This window comes from Euprymna scolopes, chromosome 16 (genome assembly GCF_053919585.1).
Source record: "Euprymna scolopes isolate OS-2025 chromosome 16, ASM5391958v1, whole genome shotgun sequence".
NCBI lineage: Eukaryota > Metazoa > Mollusca > Cephalopoda > Sepiida > Sepiolidae > Euprymna > Euprymna scolopes.
In genome coordinates this window covers 131,362,958-131,375,659 of record NC_136497.1, presented here as the reverse complement: position 1 = coordinate 131,375,659, position 12,702 = coordinate 131,362,958, and the positions used below count along the sequence as shown (strand labels likewise).

The 12,702-nt window shown below is 37.8% G+C and overlaps 1 protein-coding gene across 1 annotated transcript in view; it reads left to right on the top strand.

The window, feature by feature from the left end:
• The window catches only part of LOC145296090 (uncharacterized), a 76,640-nt gene that overhangs the window by 21,295 nt on the left and 42,643 nt on the right, over positions 1-12,702 (top strand). Inside the window, exons 3-4 of the mRNA XM_080142230.1 lie at positions 1,604-1,801; positions 9,689-9,853. Of these exons, the coding sequence (XP_079998356.1) occupies positions 1,604-1,801; positions 9,689-9,853 (363 nt within the window). The remainder of the gene's footprint in view (positions 1-1,603; positions 1,802-9,688; positions 9,854-12,702) is intronic.

Genomic DNA, 12,702 nt, shown 5'->3' with positions numbered 1-12,702 from the left:
GAAGCTTTGTTCATGGAATCCGCGTTTTGATTTAGGCACAGATATAGAGTGGGGGAAATTTTTCACAGTGGATTCAGCTAGACGGGTGTTTTTCGTGAAAGATTGGCGAGGGGGGACCAGGGATTGGAGTTCAGACGAGCACCTGCCATGAAAATAACGATAAAACAAGGATAGGCTCGCAACGTCTCTTCTGTGGAAGAGGGGTTGCAGGGTAGAGAAGTATTATTTTCTCGTTGTTTCGGTTGATGTAACCTCCAACCTTCTTCCAGTGTTTGTTTGTTTTTTTTTACATAGGCATCACCACTTATCAAGGCCCAGAGATCACTCGAGGATAAGGGTTAAGAGTGTACAGTAGTCAATTGAACAATATAATAATCGTTAGTAATAGAAATTTGTTAAATTTGTTAACTCAAGTAGAATGGCCCATCAAGAACTTGTTTACATTGAACTTGAAGACAATCAGATTGTACTTAGCTGGAAAGCAGGAGAACAGAAGACAGTTCCACAGGCGTGCAGTTCTAAGAAAGAAGCTTTTTTCATGGAATCTACGTTTAGGTTTAGGCACAGATAAAGAGTGGGAGTAATTATTGATAGTGTTTTCAGCTAGGTGAGTGTTTCTTGTGAAAGTTTGGTGAGGGGGGACCATAGATTAAAGCTCAGTCGAGCACTTGCTATGAAAATAACGATAAAGCAGAGACAAACTCGCAACATCTCTTCTGTGAGATAGAGGTTGCAGAGAAGAGAAAAGGACATCTCTTACGAGGCTACGAAGTCTATTTTGAACTCTCTCAAGGCAGGACAAGTCCTTTATAGCAGCTCCTGCCCAAATATGGCAATGTTGTTAAACTTTGGAATCTGCATGGAATTTCAACCTGAACATTTAATTCACTGGCATGGCATGCTCTCGTTCCGTCAGCCATGACTGAGTAAAATGTAACATACAGCCGCAGTTGAGATTGAACTCACTACACAAGTTTGTAGTGTAATTCAAATCTTGTCCATAGCTGAATACTTGATGCCTCGCTAGGGCTATCGAGGGTTTTTTTTTTATCGTGATGCAATCACTATATGGGTTGCCTACCACAGCTAAAGAGAGGCCCATCTACCCTTGAGAGAAGGATAGACTGTGCCAGTTTCTCAACCTAGTATTTTACCTTGCGGTACATACAGCGCCTCGCCTTCCAAAATCGTTACCCATCTGGTACTGGCCAGGCTCAGCGTTGCTTAAGTTAAGCATGACTGAGTAGAAGTCTGGAGTAATTTAAAATTGTATTTTAAGGAGGATTGGTGTAGTAGATGAAGTATTTGATAAAATTCAGTTGTAAAGTTACACTCTTCTGGAGGTTGAAGGTTCAATCTTTAGTGCTGAGAGCATACTATCCTCGCGGATTAAATAAAAGGTTCCGTTCAAAATTTTGTACAGTTTTCTCGAGTTCGACAAGATACACCTGAAGAAGGTGGGAGGCTTCATCGATCAAAACGTTGCGAAAATAACACTCAAGATGAGAACAATAGTTTGAAGAATCCAAGTCATACAGATAATTAATCCTCATCTCAAAAATTCCGATACGTATTATTTTTTTTTTATTGTCGTTTCTTTCAGATCAATAAAAGGAGAGAAATTATCCCAGAATCGACTTACCGAGCCAATATCACGCGTGCTGAGCAGAGGCAGGAAGTGAAAGAGGCCCTGGCGCAGGCTATAGTGCACAAATCGCTTGACCTTCAATTGAAACGTGAAAGTGAAATCCAAAACAGGTTGGAAGAGATTGCAAAATTGGAACTCGTCAAAAAAATTCGCGTAAGTGATACTAAAATATCTACGCTTAGGGCAGGAGCTACCTCCTTCCGCGAACACCCTGAACTAGGACTTGGGGGTAGTAAGTAATGTTAAAATCCTGTAACGTTATATGGCATAAATATGCTTTTAGTAATTCTTTCGAACATACGAGATTACCCATCATAATCTTGTTGACAGGAACAGTTGTTAGGATTAGTGTTAGAGTAGATATTATTGCAGAACTTGGACATTGTCTGCGGCCGGCATGTCGTTGACTGCAATAGCCATGTCAGGATCTGGCCGTCAATCATCTTTAGTAATTATATGCTCCAATAATATTTTATTCCTGATAGAAAAAAAAATCACATTTTGCTTCCTTCACGTTAAAATTGTATTTTCGGAGTTTTTGCGAATACGCACATAATATGCTTCCTATATTCTGTTACAGATTTGCTGGTGATTAGTATGAAGTAAAGGCCACCAGCATGGCGTCCATGACTTGCTGAAAAATGATAGGCACAACCTTGATCCCAAAAGCCAGTCTATTGAACTTATAAAGGCGTTTAGTTTAACTCTTCCATTTTTTATCATAAACTAGCATGGGTGCCCGGCATTGCCCGGGTATTTGGAGGTGTATGTTGAGCAAAAAAATAAAAAAGCGGTCAACTTTTTTTAACTTTGACCCCTATTATTACCCTTTAGAATTTATTGTTTTGGGCTCAACTCAAGTTATTAAGTTAGATCCATATCTAAGGAACCTATATCTAAAATTTCAAGTGTTTAAACCCCAAATTATCGGAGGAGTTTGGTAGAGTTCTCAAAGGTCAAATTGTTGAACTTTGACCCCTTAATTGACAAATTTCTGGCCCAAAACTGATCACATCGATTTTCCCAAACTCAGTACCCTGTATATCAAATTTGGAGTCTGTAGACTAAAAATTGACAGAGTTATTGCGTAGGGAAATGTACACACACAAACACACACACACACAGACAGACACTTTCACTTTTATAGATTTATAGATTATTAAAATATTCGTCAAATCCTATTTCAGTTACCTAAATTGGTTTTGACAATACTCCCAAACAAATTATTTTACTTAAACTATATTTTAGAAAAAAAAAAAAGCATTTATATTTTAGATGGCGATTCATTTATTATTAAATAAATGAAAGAATTAAAAAATGAGGTAGGTAGAGTATGCCAAAGTAAAGAATTAAATTAAATGTATTAAATTAAAAGAACGTATTAATGTATTAAAATTGTATTAAATTATTTAATTAAATTAAATATAAATTAAATTAAAATTAAATTGAATTAAAATTAAATTAAATTAAATATAAATGATATTAATATTAAATTAAAAGAATGTATTAATGTATTAAAATTGTATTAAATTATTAAATTAAATGTATTAAATTAAAAGAATTAAATGCCAAAGTAAAGAATTAAAAAATGAGGTAGGTAGAGTATGCCAAAGCACAAATGAAGATTGTGAGAGGCAAAAATCACTCGAAAAGAATTTGTTCTACGCTGACTAACGAGGAAATAGCAGATACTGAATTTTTAATTATTCATTCGAAAATAAAATTAAAATTAGTTTTTTTATGATAGATACTACACTTGGAATTATTTATTAACAAATAAAACACATTTTATTTACAAACATTTTTTAATGATTTCTTAAAAATTTCAGATGCAAAGAAATGGAACTTTTTTACTTTTCACATATATTTTTATAATTTGATCGAATTAGAATTTATTTTTGAACTGAAAATAATTTAAAAATAGAAAAAAAAAATGTGTGGATTATAGTCCTTTCATCACATCTCACTTGACTCCAGATCAGTTTGGAAAAACCACAAAACATGTATTCCATGTATGGATTTTTATGCGTACCATTTTATGGTCAGAGATAATTCCTTCAATCGTCTTCACAGAAGTCAGAATCTCTTTCATAAATTTGCAGTTGAAAGGTTTGCAAAAGTTGAATCAGAAAGACTTATATCAAAACTCATTAAAACAAGCTAAGAGTAGATTCCGACATGCATCTCAAAGATCATATAAATAACTATATAAGTCAGATATGCATATTACCTTCTAGGTTCACAGGTAGTTTACAATACATGCATGAAAGGACCAAAGATGTCAGAAATTATTGAAAACAAGACCTGTTTATCATGGGACTGCTGTATTGCCATTTGGTGAGTGGATCTGAACCATGCAGTAGTCTCTGGTGGGGCCTCTCGATGCCATACTAGTGGGTAATTGTTACGGCTTTACCTTTTCGTGTGCTACAAAAAAAAAAAATTTTCCTGTCTTTTTCTCTCTTACTTTCCCTCTCTGTACTGCTCTAACCAAGTATGCCGACCTATTCCACAAATCCCCAAACCTCAACATGAAATATATCCAGAATAAAAACTCGATTAAACCTAGAACCCCATCTTTCAACGTAGACCCCTACTACCAGGTCTCCTTCTCCAACATCAGGGGTCTACGTTCCAACCTTCCAGAGGTTGAAACCCAATTACAGGAGACGAAACCGGACATATTATTTCTAAGTGAAACTGGAATAGGACCGACCACTACCCTAGACGAGTTCATAATTAACGGATACTCAAATTTAACAGCTAAATCTGACCCCCAAGATCGCCATGGGCATGGAATATGTGCCTACATTAAGGATGGCTTCCCGTGTGGCAGGGATATCTCTAGAGAAGATCCTAATTTACCCTATATGTGCTTCAGGGTTGCACTTGCTAACACCACTGCATTTATATTTGCCCTCTATAGGCCCCACAACAGCGGAGTTACTATCTTTAAGAGCATATCTGAGAAAATTGACCACATACTGTCTTCACATCCCTCGGCTAACATCCACATATGTGGTGATTTCAACGTCCATAACGTGGAATGGCTGACCCATTCAAATAAGACAGACGATGAGGGAAGGTTTTGTCATGATTTTGCCATTGCTTATGACCTCACTCAGATTGTTCGCGAACCCACCCGTGTGCCCGATACACCCGGTCAATATGCAAGCCTCTTAGACCTTTTTCTCTCAACTTCCCCTCAGCTATGTTCATGTTCCGTTCATTCTCCTCTAGGATCCTCCGACCACTCCGTCGTATCAGTTAAGATAAAAACGAAATGTAAGAAGCCCCCAGACGTACCCCTCCACCGTACTGTATACCGATACTCTATGGCTGACTGGGATAGCTTCCGTACATTCATATCTGATTTACCTCTGCACTCCATGTTTAAAAAGGATGTGTCCTCTATAGTATCAGATCTGACCGAATGGTTAATTGTAGGCATAGACCAATTCATACCATCTAAAAAATTTCAACAAAAACCTAACAGCCAGCCATGGTTCTCCCCAGAATGTGCTGCTGCTATCGCGCACAGAAATCACTTTTTCCATAGCTACCAACATAATAGATGCACTGAAACTAAAGCTGCTTTCAGGTCTGCCAGCATCCACTGTAAAAGAGTAATAAAAAATGCAAGAGAGCTATATGCCCAGTCTGTTAAATCCAAGGTAGCTGATCAGCGGCTTGGATCCCACCAGTTTTGGCAAATAACAAATAAGATCCTGAACAGAAGTGTGCATTCTATCCCAACCATTATCAATGGACCAGAGGTCATCTCGTCAGCGTTAGACAAGGCCAAACTATTTGCAAAGAACTTTGCAGCTAATTCTACCCTATGCGATGAAGGCCATCAACTCCCCATATTTCCTCCTATAACACAGAACAAGCTGGGTAACATACAAATATCCGTGCATGAGGTCGCCAAGCTAATAAAGAACCTAGATTCCAGTAAAGCAACTGGCCCTGATGGCATCCCAATTATAGTGTTTAAAAAGCTTCAACCAGAACTTGCTCGCATACTTACGAAACTATTTAAGCGCTGCCTTAAAGAGAAGTGCTTTCCGACTCCCTGGAAGACCTCTTCAGTTTGCCCTATATTTAAGAATTCAGGTGATAAGTCATCTCCCTCTCAATACAGACCTATAAGTCTCCTGTGTGTTATGAGTAAGTTGCTGGAATCCATATTAAATAGAGAAATAGTCAACCACCTCAGCAGGAATAACCTTCTTAGTGACACACAATATGGTTTCCGCTCTGCAAGATCTACCGCAGATGTGCTGACGGTTATATCCCACAGGATAAGTGAATCTCTTGACAAAGGCTTTCTTTCTAGGGCAATTGCTCTTGACATATCAAAGGCCTTTGACAAGGTATGGCATAAGGGTCTACTTCACAAGATTTCCAGCTACGGTATAACGAGAAATGTTTTCTCAATCATTAAATCATTTCTCTCCGATAGGCTCATAAGAGTAGTGGTCGATGGACAAAAATCGGAGGCCTGCAATATAAATGCTGGAGTCCCCCAGGGGTCAATCCTGGGCCCAACTCTCTTCCTGATCTACATCAATGACCTCCCTAAACACATACTTAAATCATTCGTTGACATATATGCTGATGACACAACCATCTACGGCAACACATCAAAGGCTGTAAATGACAAAGTTCTCTCTGATTCTCTCTCCTCTGATCTCGAGCGCGTGGTTCAGTGGGGGAAGATGTGGCTGGTTACCTTTAATGCATCCAAAATCAAACTCCTATCCTTACATCATCAACGCTCTGATCCCCAGCTGGCATCAATTGTGATGGATGGCTCTCGTCTGGGTGAGGCTCCGTGTTTTGACAAGCTTCTGGGTTTCACCTTTACTCCTGATCTGAAATGGAACACGTACATCAAGTCTGTTGCCAAGGTCACTGGAAAGATGGTGGGATCCTTCTACCGCTCCAGAAGATATCTCACTACTGATGCAATTCTCTATCTATATAAAAGCCAAGTACGTCCAAGGATGGAATACTGTTGCCATATCTGGGCAGGAGCTGCTAAAAACAGCCTATCCTGCCTTGACAGAGTACAAAATAGACTTCGTGGCTTAGTGGGGGATGCCCTTTTCTCTACCCTGCAACCTCTCTCCCACAGAAGAGACGTTGCAAGCCTGTCCTTGTTTTATCGTTATTTCCATGGCAGATGCTCATATGAACTCCAATCTCTGGTCCCCCCTCGCCAATCTTTCACGAAAAACACCCGTCAAGCTGAATCCACTGTGAAAAATTTCCCCCACTCTATATCTGTGCCTAAATCAAAACGCGGATTCCATGAACAAAGCTTCTTTCTTAGAACTGCACGCCTGTGGAACTCTGTTCCGTCTGCCTGCTTCCCTCCGGACTACAACTTGGATGTCTTCAAGTCCGATGTTAACAAATTCCTAATGAACCGCCCCCTTAAGTAAACACTTCAGCAAATCTCCTCACTAACTTAATGTACTTGCAATAACCCTTATCCCTGAGTGGCTTCCGGGCCTTGATAAGTGGTGATCACTGTGTAAAAAAAAAAAAAAAAAAAAATATTCATTTCAAATTCAAAGTGGAAGGAAATTCAAGACGAACTTCTCTCTGGGAAAACACACATCAATCGACAAGATCTATTGGCCAGAGTGTTTCGCTTAAAGATAATCAAAGTGATAAATTTGATAAACAAATCAAAAATTTTTGGCCCACTACGATGCTACATGTACACAATTGAGCAGCAAAAAAGAGGCTTGCTTCATGCACATATATTATTGTGGCTTACCAGAAAATCAATCCGATCAAATTGATTCCGTTATATCAACTGAGTTAATTGATAATACAAACTGATCCAACCTTATTTGAAATAGTAAAGATCGCATAGTGCATGCGCCTTGTGATAATATCTATAGAATTTCACCTTGCATGGTTGATTGGTAATGTGCAAAAAGATATCCTAAAAACTGTTCTCTTGAAACTCAGTTTAGTGAGAATGGTTATTCGTGTTATAGAAGATCGCCTGAAGATGGTGGCTTTAAAACTAAACTGTCTCAATCGCTTTATTGCAGATTAGTAAAATATCAATATTTCCTTAAATATATGTCACAAAAACAATTAAAATTGTATGATCAAACGACTCCTTTAAGGTTAGTTATTTCCCAAAATTTTATTCAAATTCATGCGATATTCACAAAGTTATTTTCTTTTTAATTTTTTTTTTTTATTACATTTTCACCCCAAACAAGGCAAATTGCCACTTTGGTGTAGGGGGCTACTATTAGGGGCAACAACTACTGGGGTACTATGTAGGGATTTGGGCAGCAAGGTGTCGGTTCACATTACACTTGAACTTCTGCACGTCAGTACTGTTGGGGAAGCAGGGACCTGGAATGGAATTCCAGAGTCTAGCGGTTCTGGGGAAGAAACTATTGGAGTAAAAAGATCTTTTACATCTAGGGATCTCTACAGTGTGGGGGTGGGATTTAGCAGCCTGTCGGGTTTGTCGAGTTATGACATTTTATTCTTTATCAAGGAATTTCCACCGTCCATTGCTTTATTGCAGGTCTCTTCAAATGTTGTATTAGGGCAAAAATACAATGTCTAATCATGAAAACTTTACTTTTTATTATATTTTTCTGTTAAAGAATAATAAACAAAAGCACATCCTAGGTGCTAAGCCTCAAATAAATGAATTATTTATTGTCATATTCACCATTTCTTGAAATAACTTAAAACAACCTTTTGTCCACCGAAGAAGTCAATTGTTTGATCTGAAAAGGAGCTATGGTTCTGGCGACATCAACTACTTTCCTCCATAGGGCATCCTTTGAAGTATATTGATATTCTCCTTCGTAAACACCTCTTTTCAATATTGATCAGAGATGTTCAATGGGGTTAAGATCCGGAGAACAAGGAAGGCTGCAGTCACTCTAGTAGAATGGGATAATGCATTGTCATACATAAAAGTCATCTGAAAGCGACGTGACAATGGTAGGTCATCTAGCCAAATGTTTATCCAAAAAGACTGTGTACGCACTGCTGGTAAGTTTTACACCCTTTGGAACTCGGAATGGTCTAATCAGCTTATCCCTAATGATTCCCGGCCAAAACATGATGCCTCCACTTCTTTGTTGGTGATGAACTCTGTAAGTTGGGGTTCCGTTCAAGTTCCAAACTTTGGCCTATCCATCCGGACCATCAAGAGTTAGCACGGGTCTCATCCATAAATAGGACATGTTGGAAATCCATTTTCATGTAATTCTGTGCCCAAGCCATTCATTTTTCCCTATATTGTTTGCTCAATGGAAGCATTGGAATAGTTTTAATGTTCCTTGCCATTTCATTCAACACATTACATCAGGCCTGCTGGGATCTTCGAGTGATTCCAGCTCATGCAAAAATGGAAGCGCTGGTGCTTTTTTGGGTTTCGGTCGATTTCCCTACAAATTTTCTGAATATCACGATGTGAAAGTTTTCTCGTGGTGCCCTTATCCTTTCTGGATTTAATGTTGGGGGTTGTTCACGAATAAAGCCTCCATGCAGTAGCTTAATCCAAAATATATGTTATTCTACATTGCACTCTAAAGAACCTACTGTTTCTTTTATAAAATTATTTTATATAAAATTCTTTACAGTTAATGAAAAACAATTAAGAAATTTACATGCAGAGTTTGAACCTAGAGACCATGGCATGCAAAAAAAAGCAAAACATGCTATCAACTTACCAACCGTAGAATTTTCACAGCCCGTTGTTCTATTATTGTTGCTAAGCGACGACACGGAAAAAAATGGTTTTACCGATGAGAGATAAAATAAAATAACGGTTTAGATTAGGTATTCTGAGGCAAAATTTAACTAAGATTACTCTCAGACTTATACACTAAAGTTGTGTAAATTTTACAGAAATCTGTTTAGTCGTTTTGGAGTCTATAAGGAACTCACACACACACACAGTTGCATTTATATAATTGTAGAGATATTTGTCTTGTCAATAGCAATGGCCGTTAATACTATGTTTTTATTATTTTATTACAGTCCGAGCGGCAGCAGCGTAGCGCACTATTGACTCCCCCCTCAAGCAGTGCAAGCGGGCATCATCCGGCATGGAAGTACTTCACCCTGTATCGCAATAAGCATGAGAATTTTCCACCATCTCGTCCACGAACAGCATATCAAAGGCACCCCCCTCGTGACTCTGCAGTAAGTTTTAAAACCTTTGTCGATTCAGAAGTATAGGCGACTCCAAGACTCGATGTGAAAACATTCTAATTACTAAATCGCATTTCGTTTTAATTTAAAAATAAATCTGCAAAATATATATAAAATAAATGAAAACGTGTTCAAAAGTTTCACATACTTTTTTCATGTCAATTCGCTTATTTATCTATCTATATATCTATAAAAGTGAACGTGTGTGAGTGTGATTGTTTGTGTGTGTGTACATTTCCCTACGCAATAACTCTGTCAATTTTCAGACCCGAAATTTGATATACAAGGTACTGAGATTTGAGAAAATTTTTGTAATTGGTTTTTGGCCAGAAACTTGGCTGCTATGGGTCAAAGTTCAACAATTTGACCTTTGAGAAGTCTATCAAACTCCCCTGCCAATTTTTGTCTAAACACTTGAAATTTTAGATATAGGTTCCTTGGACATGGATCTAACTTAATAACTTGATTTGAGCCCAAAACAATAAATGTTAAAGGGGTCATAATAGGGGCGAAAGTTTAAAAAAATTGACCGCTTTTTTTATTTTTTGCTCAACATACACACACACACACACACACACATATATATATATATATATATATATATATATAAAGTGAAAGTGTTTGTCTGTGTATGTGTGTCTGTGTACATTTCCCTACACAATAACTGTCAATTTTCAGTCTACAGACACGAAGTTTGATTTACAGGATACTGAGATTTGGGAAAATCTTTGTAATCCGTTTTCAGCCAGAAATTTGGCTGTTAAGAGGTTAAAGTTCAATGATTTGACCTTTGAGAACTCTACCAAATTCCTCCACCAATTTTGGGTCTAAACACTTTAAATTTTAGATATAGGCTCCTTGGACATGGATCTAACTTAATAACTTGATTTGAGCACAAAACAATAAATGTTAAGGGGTCAGAATAGGGGTCTGCTTCGGTCGCTACCAAATTACTCAGGCAATTTCTGGTCTAAACATTTTAAATTTTACATAAAGAGTATTCAAAGATAGGGCAAGCTTTTTAATCGGTTTGAGTCGAAAATTTGAGTTACCAATATATAAATGTATGTATGTATGTATGCATGCATGCATGTATGTATGTATGTATGTATGTATGTATGTTTGCATGTCTGCCTAAAACTTTCGACAGAGACGACAGATTTTTACAAGATCAGTATCGTTTTGAAGTTCGACCTTTCAGACGATAATTATCGAAAAATTGGCTAAAAACATTAATATCTTCACCTTCAACTGGGCACTTTTCTACAGGGGGGGGTCGCTTTTTTCGCCGATATTTTCGAAAGTCATCCTCTCCTTTCGATTGTCTAGCCTTAATTAAAACCTACGTCACTTCCGGTTTGGCGATATTCGTAATAGCAAATACGTCACGTTTTTTCCCTGTTCTTTTCCTCCTTTGCGGTATGGGTTCGAGCCTGCCTTCCTACTACCACTTTTTTTTTTTTGCTCAACACGTGTTAACACACTCGGGCAACGCTGCGCTGAAATGCTAGTATATAAAGTGAACGCATCTGTGTGTGTGTGTCTGTGTACATTTTCCTATGCAATAACTCTTCAATTTTCAGTCTACAGACTCGAAATTTGATGTACAGGGTACTGAGATTTTGGAAAATCTTTGTAATCGAATTTCGGCCAGAAATTTGGCTGTTATGGGGTCAAAGTTCAACAATTTAACCTTTGTGAACTCTACCAAACTCCTCCACCAATTGTGGGTCTAAATACTTGAAATTTTAGATATAGGTTCCTTGGACATGAATCTAACTTAATAACTTAATTTGACTCCAAGACAATAAATTTTAAGGGGTCATAATAGGGGTCAAAGTTTTAAAAAATTGACTGCTTTTTTTTTTTTTTTGCTCAACATACACCTCCAAACACCCGGCCAACGGGCTGAAATGCTAGTATCTATAAAAGTGGAAGTGTCTGTATGTGACTTCGGGGCCCGAAGTCACATACAGACACTTTATGGTTCCAGGTGAGAATTGTCTGAAGATAGCGGTTTCAATCCTGCCCAAAGCCAGCCAAAGGCTTACTTGGCCCTCCAAAAACGTGGTGAGGCGACAACAACTACGGAGGGCAGGAATTGCAGTGAATGTAGTCAGGAGATTCAGAGTTCCTATCTGTTGCGGTTACCGCCTGATGAAGGCCAGAGGAATAGTTGGCCGAAACGTCGTGAAACAACTAAGAAAAGTTGAGGATAATAGTCCGCAATAAATAAAAATTAATGAACAAAAATTAATTTATTTTTACTTTTTATTCAAAAACATAAAAACAAGTGAAGCATGCATGGTCCCCCGTGAGTGCACAGGGATAAAAAAAATGACTAAGTTCAGCATTTGCGCCCACCCCCATTTAGTTCCAAAAGTCCCCAAGGGACGTCAAATCCTGATGAAAATGAACTAACGGTGCAGTTTTAGGCCTTAACATACGTAAATTTGAGTTCTGCACCATGCAAAACTGGTAAATAGACATACACAGATAATGTTGGACAAATATGGTAAAATAGTCCCAAAAATGAAGTGTTTTTATTAGCCCTAAAAGAACCTCTGAGGCACACCCAAGAGTTATCGTGAAGCATAGACAAACAAAATTATATAGAAATCAATTAGTTACAACTTTTCAGAAAGTTTTAAAAATCCAAAGCATCAATTTTTTTTTAATAAGCTTAAAAGTGTCAATTTTAGCCATTTTAACCCGAAAGACACCCCTAGGGGGATGGGGGGGGGGAATTGGAGTTTTTCCAGAAAATCCGTTCTGTTACTTTTTTACTCATATCATGTTCAATGTTTGTGCAAGAGTGAATTTACAGATCCACCCTCCTT